Here is a 10,302-nt window from a genome sequence, read left to right on the forward strand (position 1 = left end):
TCTGGAACAGCCTATTAAAATGCTGATTGTTCCCAAACAAAGTTGTTTCAGAGTCCACCAGAACACGAGTAAAAATTGTAAACCGAGCCATTTCCCTCGGTCATCAGTCATGAGAGTCGCGCCTCTTATTGGCTTCGGCTAATTTTGTGCGACCAATGAAGACTTCTCAAAATTCATGCTTGCTTCTAATTCTGTACTGCCATTGGTCGATACTGGATTAGTTTCCTCATACAAGAACCAATAGCAGGCTCTGCAAAGGGTTCTTTTTAGAGGGTCCAGCCAATCCGGAGACGAAGATAAGAGGGTAACGAGGGCGGCGCTTGGTGCCCTCGCACAGCAGTTACTCGCGAGGTGTTCTGCCGTGAGGGCGCTGGATGTTCCAGGCCATATGGACCACATCAGCACCACGTGATTGCTCATCTCTATAAATATAAACTGCGTGTATAATTTTTTCTGGTCGAATACGTGGATGATTTATTGCAAATCTCATCATCATCAGTACAATGCAAGTTATTGTGTCGTGGTGAGCTAATGCACTTTATGGATGGTGTCATAATTCTTCATTAGTGATACGTTCACAGTTGCCGATATTCGACGGTAGTCTAACGACATATGGACTACAAATAAAGTAATTTTTAATTAATTAATTAATTAATTTTCATTCTAGCTGGATAACGTACATTTCTAGTTATTTTTCGAAAGGCTTGATTTTTTCCTACAAGTGAAGAAAAAACAGTTGCCTATGATCGAGCTTCTGCCAAGTGTTGGTGTGCAATAACTCTGTATTCACGGCAGTGGCTCGTGTATCTACCATCTTGCATCATATCCCATCAGGCTGAGAAAATTGCCTTCGCTTCCTGAAATGGATCGGTGTGTACTAGCTGATGCTTCCATTTATTAGCCTTTGCTGAACAAGACTCGCTCTAGATATGGTTTGTGCTTAATAATTTGTGTTACGATTTCTTTGTTGCTTAATCATCTTTTGTTGGTAATGTGTGAAATTTCTTACGTTGTATCTTTTTGATTATCAAATTTCAATATCTAATTGGTTATTTATGTCCTTTAAGGATATATATTCTGTTGCTAAAAAATGAAATCTTTGTTGCTCAAAAATGAAATGCTTTGATGAAATCTACCTGAAAATTACAGTTATTAAATTCGCTGCTGAAAATGAAGTAAAATTGAATTATGAATAATATTATGGTGATAATAACTCGTGTTGGGCATCATTGCCGCCCGAGAAAATCTGTTTGCCCTGTTCTATTGTGGCAACTTCACTTTAAACTTTAGATTTTAATACACAGCGATGTTAGTCAGTAAAATATCGGAATATTTTGTGTTTCAGGAGCGCCCCCATGAACGGCCTGTCATATCACGGCCTGATGGGTGCAGAGAACTTATTCCTGAGTGACCTGTCCCGACACCAGCGCACCAACAGCAACCCTCCTCCCCCACTGACCCATCACTCGTCCCTTCTGCACAGACGACAAGACCTCAACACGCCTTCTTCAGGAGCTTTTTGCCCTCCATTTCACTTCTCGCCTTCAGTGCGTCCTTCTCCGTGCCTGTCAGATCTTTCGACTCGAGCTGTTAATTCAGATTTCGGCTACGCCTCCAACAACGAAAATCGAAACCCTTCTCCGCGAGTAAAAGAAGAACGACCGGCGGAGGAACACACTGATGGATCTGGCGTGAGCGCCGAGGAGGAAGAAAGTCCCACGTCGAGCAGCGCCCAGAGTTACCTCCTCGAAAACTCCAACGTGCGTAAAATGCGTCAGCAGAAAACCGTCCGACTCTCCATCAACGCTCGCGAGAGACGCCGCATGCACGACCTCAACGACGCCCTGGACGAGGTGCGCAGTGTCATCCCTTACGCGCACTCGCCCTCCGTGCGCAAACTATCGAAAATTGCAACACTTTTACTCGCCAAGAACTACATACTGATGCAGGCGAATGCCATCGAAGAACTGCGGCGGGTGGTGACTTACCTCAACCATCCAGGTGCCCACCTCACCCATTTACCCCCATCCGCTCTCATGGACCCAAGTGCAATGCTCGCCAGCGATAATTTCCCAGCGTTCCGGACTTCTATGGGCAATACGGCGGGGGCTGAATCTTCCTCCAAGCCGCAGCCGCAACAACGACCCCAGCAACGACCTCAGCAGCAACAGCTCCTGTCTGAACATCATCCGCAACAGCCTCCGCCACCACTCCCTAGTAATACTCCTCTTTTCAACGGCCATTTCAAGTCATCCCTGCAATAGAATTTTTGTTCTTGACAGTTGTTTCTTCATTTCTTCAACAGTTGTTTATTCTACCGCGCCCCATTTAGTTTCTACTTATCACTGACCACATAATCTGAGTTGAATTACAAGATCCGTGAAGAATTAACGGAATTGTATTCCGTTGATTTCAAAGTTGTCTTGTTGAAGGTGCTCGTGAGCATTTGTAAAGTTAGGTACTGTGCTTATTATATACTTGGGATTAACATAGATACATGCTGAGCGAAATTGTAGTATAAATGTTCCTTTTGATTTCAACAAATTGTATCATGTGTAAAAAATGACCTAATGTTCGGAAAAAATGTATTGCTCGAAAAGATCCATCGCTTGCACTATGCAATTATGTTAACACTGTAACACACGAACACGCACACATTCACTTCGAAGTGTATGTTCATGACTATATTAACTCCGAGATGGAGGTTCACGTCAGTTCCATTCGCAACTTGATTCCTGAACCCACGTATTCTGCATTGATCGAATGTCATGAACAACATATTTTGCTTATTTTTTAGAGCTTTGGTTGAAAAATTATCTTGCCTCTCGTATAATTTCAGATAAATTTAAACCATTCTATTCGAATAAATAGACACGCGTGATCATTTCAGGTACCGACTTGGATGACTGAATGGAAGCGAAACTTTTCAATTATACTACTGTTAACAACATTATTATAAATTGTCATACTGAAATGGTGATACAATCTGCGTTCTTAAAAAAAATGTCACTAAAATGACAAACTTGTAAATAGTGTTAGTTAATTTAAATTTATTTGATAAACAAAGTAAGTGAAATTAGTGTACATTGCAGCAGGAAGGAAAGAATAACCGATATTATATACATGCAAGTACTTGTGTAATTATGATTAATGTTTTACGATATAATGAGCAGTGTTTGGGTGCAGTCCGAGCAAAGCAATCCTCATGATGACGATGCGGAATTTTATTATACGTATGGATCAACGTTACAATTTACAGATCTCTCGTTTTTGTAATTTTTTTCTTGAGGATTGGTCTTGGAATGAATTAATTCGGAGAACGTGTATGAAATAGTCAAAACTCCGCCGTGTCACGGAGCAATAGTTACGAGATCGTAGGAAACGAATCCTGAAACTTTTAACTCATGATTATTAAGCATAAATTGCCAATGAATTATAAATTATCAATTAAGTATAGACGAATCGTAATGAAACCCTGTCATAAGAATGTTATGCACAACGTTTCGGGGGCTGCATGGGCTGGAAGGTTTTGGTGTTCGTTGCTCCATCGGGCAGTTGATCTTGCTTAGTCCAGTTGATTTGTACTATGTAAAATATTATTAAATTATATTTTAGGCATTCTCACGTATAACTTTGAAGCAAGATCTCACTTAGCGAAGCATGATTCAGAAGACGTAACTTTCGCGCTAATTTTGGTTGCTATTTGTGCATGACCCTTTTAAATTGATAATTTTATTGTGTCGCTTTGTTTTTTGTTTGAGGGAGCAACGAGCACAAGTTCACACTTGCATATTAATTAATTCAGGCACATTAGAATTTACTGTGTTTCTTCTCATTAGAGAGAGAATTGTATAAATTATTAGTGCTAACTAGAATTACTCGTTTAAAAGATGCAGTGATCGAACTGTGTGGATCAACTCATTCATCTAAATCAAACGCCTCTTTTCCAAAGAACAAATTGAATGAAAACAATAGAGTATCAAATCAATTCTGTTGGAGGATATCCTGTGGCGACGAAGAATCACACTCGTGACCGGAGCAGGACGATCCATGCGGCAGCGCTCTCGTTGCTTAGGATTTAGTATTCGTCATCTATTCATTCGTTCACAATGGACCAAAAAATTGATCCCATTGTCCAGTTTTAGCCGCCATACGGTTGGCCGGTCCAAATTCAGCAAAGATTTCTTGATGTAGATTCTGCGCTGAAATCAGCACAAGGCTGCGCCACGAGAGGTCCGTGAGCGGCGTGTTGCTGTGGTGAAGCGACGCAGCGTAGTTCCCCTCGGTCGGCAGATGGTGTGATGGGGTGTACGGGCATTGTTAGCTCCTCTCCCTGCCCTCTTATGTTATTATGGCTCCATCTCCTCTGCTTCCAACCCTTAGGCAGTCCTTGCCATATGACACCAAAACTCATAGTTTTATTTCTTCCCAAATTACAAAAAATCCAAAGTTACGTAAGAAAAATCTCCATTTTCAACGTTTCCCTCCTATTTGATTTGATACTTTGCAGGCCAATTTCTGCAGATTTTATCAAAGTTTGAGTAGAACTTGTACCCAGAGTTGAGTCACGGGTCGATCCTTCCCTCGCGGCTCGGCTCTTGTCACGCTCTTTAGGTTCTCTTGTTAAAAGCTCTTTAGGGATAGACGATATCGGGTGACTTTTAGCAGTAACTACAACGGGTGCCATGGCCTTTGTTCCATCGCAGCTGTTCGCTTTGTGTGCGTTCCTTAAATGCGTTTGCAGTAATTTATAAGTTTCCTCGTGGCCCGCGCGAGAGATTGAAAGATCATTTTCAGTCATTATTACTGTCGATGTAATGATTATAATACAACGTTAGAACAGCATTCAAAAACTCGCCAGTTAATTTTGCGCCACTATGACACCGTGTTGCGCTCAACACTGATATTTTAGACTTATATTTACTGGACTCTCGTATAAGTTAAATGTTGGGAACAACGTTATACTCCTGAAGCTACCTGAATTAATAACAATTCTTTTCATAAAGGATTCTCGCTTACTTCTAAACTTCCTGAGATGCGTTTAAAGTTTTAATTAATTAGTTCTTATACTTGATCTGTAAAAGATGCTCTTGTAATATATAGTTGATAAATATGTTCGCATGTAATTATTTGCATGTACATATTGCGAGAAAAAGTCCCAGAAATGTTAGACATGCCATCCCTCAAAGCGTGCGCAGCTGACACTAGTCTACATGCAGGTATAAAGCAGGTGCATGGTGGCAGAAAAATATCTACTGTACAACAATTCTTCGAAGAGCATTGAATTAATATATCTACGAATCGTAATTCGTTAATCGTACTCTTGTGCGGTTAAAGCTAAATGAATCCAACATCAACGATAAATGAAATATGAATATAACTTACTGCGTAAATGCAAGTAAATATATATAATTTCGACATTTTTTCAACTCATCTTGTCCTAGAATTGTTACTGGTTAGGACATGTGGATATTTGTCTGTTCAAGATGGCCGTTTCTAGTTTATTTATGCAAATAGACTATCATTTTGTCAACTCACACTCGCAACGAATTTACTCATTAATGTTTTGTATAACTGCTCGAGACTGTTCATTTGCTAAAAGAGATACTGGTGGAGTAGCCACAATTTACGTAGCTTATTTACGAGCTGCGATTGAATGGAAAAATAAAGAAATTAGAGCTTGTGTGCATGGCTATGTCGTGAACATTTTTATAGAAGACAGCATCATAATTAAAGAAACATTTCATTATGAATATGCAACAGAATATGTCTCTTGCATGTACATTTGTCGATTTAAAATTTTTAATGTAATGTTTTGCCTACTCATGTGAATTCATTATTATTTTGTCGCATTAAGGATTAACGAAAAATAAATTCGTACACGCACTCAAGGTTGTTTTATTTCTAAAAAATAATTATTTCAATGTAACTTGTAAGTTCGATTCAGAACGACAGTCATAAAAAATCATGCCTCGAATGAACATGAAAATCAACGGTAACCATGTCAATATTTTTATCAAATTGACGTTCCTATTCGCCCAAGGCTACTGCACTGTTAGAACCGGTCGCCCCGTGAAAATAAACTGTTCCGCCGTTTTTATCGGATGTTTTACGGATTTCTAGTGTTAAATTAGAATAAAAACGGCGACACGGTGTTTCTTTTAACGTGCCGACCGGCCACTGAAACGCCAGTAATACCGTTAACGGTAATTTTTCTAACAGTGTGTAAACCAAGGTAAAAAGTGACAAATGAGGTCTTCTCATCATCCCGTCATGATTGTCTGTGTTGATTGTCACATTATTCAATCTTCATGCATTAAACATTGCACATTGCGGTCTAAGGTCAACTAGTACGTTATAATCCATCAAACATGCTGAAGTTTTGCTACACCGGCCCATGAAGCCCTCGCGAGACCCTCAGTGTTTGGCAGGGCCCTAATAAGCTTTGTATTTACTGCTAGGATTATCGCCTCGGTGTGCCATGTGTCCCTCCTAGCGCGTCTATCGAGTGCTGCATCTGACCGCGGGCAGCTTAGCGGATCACAAAGGCGGCGCCACGCAAATGATATCCTCGTTCTTCGCATCCAACACGCGCGCAGAGAACTGTTCATAAAAACTTCGACAGCTTTATTTTAACCGATATTGTACGCCGGGCTACTAGTGAACAATATGCTTCAGTTACTCCCGCTCGCAAGGCATATGTAAAAGGTCGTTCCTCATTAGAGCGAGTAAACGTAGAATTATGGATTAAATGCGCTTGGGGAAAATTGTTAATGCTAGTGCATCAGGTATATAATGTCGTATGCTGAAATAACTAAACTTCAAAACGAAGTGCTGAAATCCTAAACATCACATTTTCTCACAAATCTTAAAATACACGGATTAGATATTAGAATCAGATTAGAGTTCAATTTAATCAAACGGATTCGACGACGACGACCTTTTGAATTTTTACATGAGAAAATAACATTTCGAAGTCCATTGAATGTTTAGCTGCCGCTCTAGCCTCACGATTGTAGACACGTTCAAGTGGAAATTAAGGACATGTATATTCATACATATATAGAAAATTGTCGCCTCCGAAAATCAATATTTTCTACATGGATATACGTTCAATTTTCTGTTTAGGCTGTAATAAATAAAATATTCCTGTTTACCGGATGGCCCGGATGGGTATATGGTGTAAGCCGCAGAATCTCATGTACATGATCTGGAAATAGAAATACTAAATTTTACATTACCAAAAGCGGTAGATAGAACAATTAGAATATTGTTGTAAAGAAAATACTTTTAATTATAGCAGCAATATTGCTCAACAACGTCAACTCATCGTTAATCCGATCCTTGTGAAATAATTTGACTTTCTTTTCAAGTAAGATTTTCATGCGAAATATTCATGACACTCCTGCTTGAACAAACGTTTGTAACTGCACAAATTTCTCACCTACCGATTTCTGCGTCTAGAAATATCACAATATACGTTATTGGCACGATATATGTATCTTAAAATACTTAAAACATTTGAATTTATTTTTTATTTCATCCACATAAAGGAATAAATGCATATCATCAAAAGTATGTGAGGGTTTCCTCCATCACACTCTCATCATTAGGAATAAATAGCCGTGCGATTGGCAGGACTTCCACCACGGAGAGGTGATCTAAAGCCCTTCTGCTGGTACAGTGAGCGAGTACAGTCGCACTATGCGCGCACTTCGAGCGCAGCGGATGAAACAAATATTCTGCTTGGACTTGAAGGAATAAAAAATTTAAAACGTGTTTTATTTTGCTAAACATTTTTTGCGCAAACATGTTATGCTGTGGTAAAAACTTGAAAAATATAAACTTGTTATATGTAAATTTCAGAGTTTCGAAAAATGTAAACGCGTTAATTTTTTTTAAATTAAAACTTGTAAATTGAAACTTGTTGAACTAAGCCTCTTAAACTATTGTTTACAAATTAAAACCCATTAAACCCTTTTAAGAGCTTCTCAACAACGTAAACTCTGAACCCTTTAATATCTTCGCTGAAGTAACCATATTTTCAACCCAGAAGACATGAGCGTGACGAGAGCATAGTTCTTGTTCAACGAATTCGGTTAAGCAAAATAATTGATCTAAGTTAAAGTTACATCATTGAAATTCCTAACTGAAATTTTAATTAAATGCCCTGCAGAAGAAGAAATGCCGACAGAACGGCATGGCAGTGAGGCTTGTTTAGGATGACTGTACAGACAAGCGGGGCATGGAGCGCCACAGGCTGGTGTAACATATGGAACACAAAGGAACCGTCCTTATTGCCTGCTCAATAATCACTACACAAACACACAGCGATGCCGAGGACTGTATGGCACACAAGAGCACACAGCGATGTTGAGGGTTGTATGGCACACAAGAGCACACAGAGATGCCGAGGGTTGTATGGCACACAAGAGCACACAGAGATGCCGAGGGTTGTATGGCACACAAGCGCACACAGCGATGCCGAGGGTTGTATGACACACAAGCGCACACAGAGATGCCGAAGGTTGTATGACACACAAGCGCACACAGCGATGCCGAAGGTTGTATGGCACACAAGCGCACACAGAGATGTCGAGGGTTGTATGGCACACAAGCGCACACAGCGATGCCGGAATTCGAAACAACTCCGTGCAATCGCTGGCTTCACTATTACGGTACTTAATCAGTAAAATAGTTGATAATCCTTGGCTACGTACAAGGCATCAATTAATACAATATAAAATGAAACTTATAGTGCGTAAAATAGTTGAAAATTCTTTTTGGAAAACACTTTAGGCGTGGAATCCAACTCAAAGCATTTTCAAAGCATTTATATTTATGTCCCCAAAAAGAGGTAAACTTCATACTATTATGACCCTATATGACCCTAAATCAACTCTACTTTTCGTAAATGATGAAAAGATGAAAAAACTGATTGCGAATCATAACGCTCGATATAAATTGCAAGAATTGCGCTTGAAATTAGAAACATTGATGAACAAGGTGTAACACGTGAATAGTACCTAGACAATAATTATTTAATATACAATCCATCGTAAGATAGTGCGTATTTTACGTCGCATGTTAAAATACGAGATTATTGCACACCTCGATCTGTTTTCTTCCTACAGTTTGAGTTGCACCAACTTCTCAACCCACGGACTCGTCTTCCCTCCTTAGCTGCGTCGTCTCTCAGACCTTCCCTCACTCGATCATCAGAGCTGTCACGGCCTCTTACTTACTGATCAGCTTAACTTTTCCGACCCGCCCCACCTCCTTTAAAACTTCCTCCGCTTCCCCTTGCTTCTGCTCAACTGCCACTCAAAGTGATCCTCGCTTTAATTTCTTTGAAAGATTTTTCGTGTTCTTGCATCTATTGATGCACACGAGGAGGTTCGTGACAGATATAAGGACGTCTTGCTCGATATTTCAACTTAGCTATACAGTTATAGCGCGAGAGTTTTCTTGTATAATTTGAGCAATGGATACCAGAAGGAATATGCAATATGACTTCACCTACAGGCTTGAGCGTAAACATTTCAAGTTAATTTTAATAACGTACAATACAAAATAAACTCAACATGATATTTTGGAGCCCGAATTAATGTAAGTCAACTTGAATAACTAAATGGTTTCAGCGCTGTGAATTATTCTAAGGACAGGAGACACGAAAACAGGTATAAAAATAAAAAAAAGGCCTGACGTTTAAAGTATCAAATTAAAACTTGTAAAATTTGAGCTTCAATCACCTCAAAAACTCCTCATTATAAAAATACAAAATACTTAATAAAAGTGTGGTAGCAAAAAGTTGGGTAAATAGAAGTAAATATTCATGACTAGGAGTCGTGAACCGCAGCTGCGTTCAGTCACCGCATAAGCAGCGGTTATCGGCTTTGTCATAACGAGGTTCCTATTTAATACGACGAGCAGCCGACAGATGGCGCGCTTCCCACACTGGCTCCTGAGCACACTAATTGATTGGCCGAATTACTTATATCGAACGTGCTTGATATTCTCCTCATTCTCACATGCATGAAATGTTCGGTGCATGAAATTAGTATCATCTTTGAAATTCACATATTTTTATCCCGATTTTCAAACTATTTCTATAATATTGAATTTTTGTATAGCAATTCTGCTCTGATAATGTCAGCGTCAAAGAGTCCAAGAGTCTGTTGCGGTCCGAGAATATTATTAATTAGTAAGAAATCTTTAAACTTTATTAAATAATTCACGCAGCCACTCAAGCGCCGTTGCCAGAATTCCTTTCCAGTTGTTGACGCGGCACTGCAAGAATCC

General features: G+C 39.5%; 1 protein-coding gene across 2 annotated transcripts; it reads left to right on the forward strand.

Moving 5' to 3' along the window:
* Positions 1-220: 220 nt before the first annotated feature.
* LOC108680173 (oligodendrocyte transcription factor 2) lies at positions 221-5,822 on the forward strand. 2 transcript variants are annotated; one of them, XM_018168945.2, is made up of 2 exons: positions 221-870; positions 1,346-5,822. In XM_018168945.2, exons 1-2 carry the CDS (start codon positions 863-865, stop codon positions 2,262-2,264), a joined length of 927 nt encoding a protein of 308 aa, XP_018024434.1. In that variant the 5' UTR covers positions 221-862; the 3' UTR covers positions 2,265-5,822. The 2 variants fall into 2 exon arrangements, with proteins under 2 accessions (XP_018024434.1, XP_018024435.1); XM_018168946.2 differs by having other exon boundaries at positions 870-932.
* Positions 5,823-10,302: the final 4,480 nt, after the last annotated feature.

The sequence above is a fragment of the Hyalella azteca genome, unplaced genomic scaffold (genome assembly GCF_000764305.2).
Source record: "Hyalella azteca isolate HAZT.00-mixed unplaced genomic scaffold, Hazt_2.0.2 contig11259, whole genome shotgun sequence".
Taxonomy (NCBI): domain Eukaryota; kingdom Metazoa; phylum Arthropoda; class Malacostraca; order Amphipoda; family Hyalellidae; genus Hyalella; species Hyalella azteca.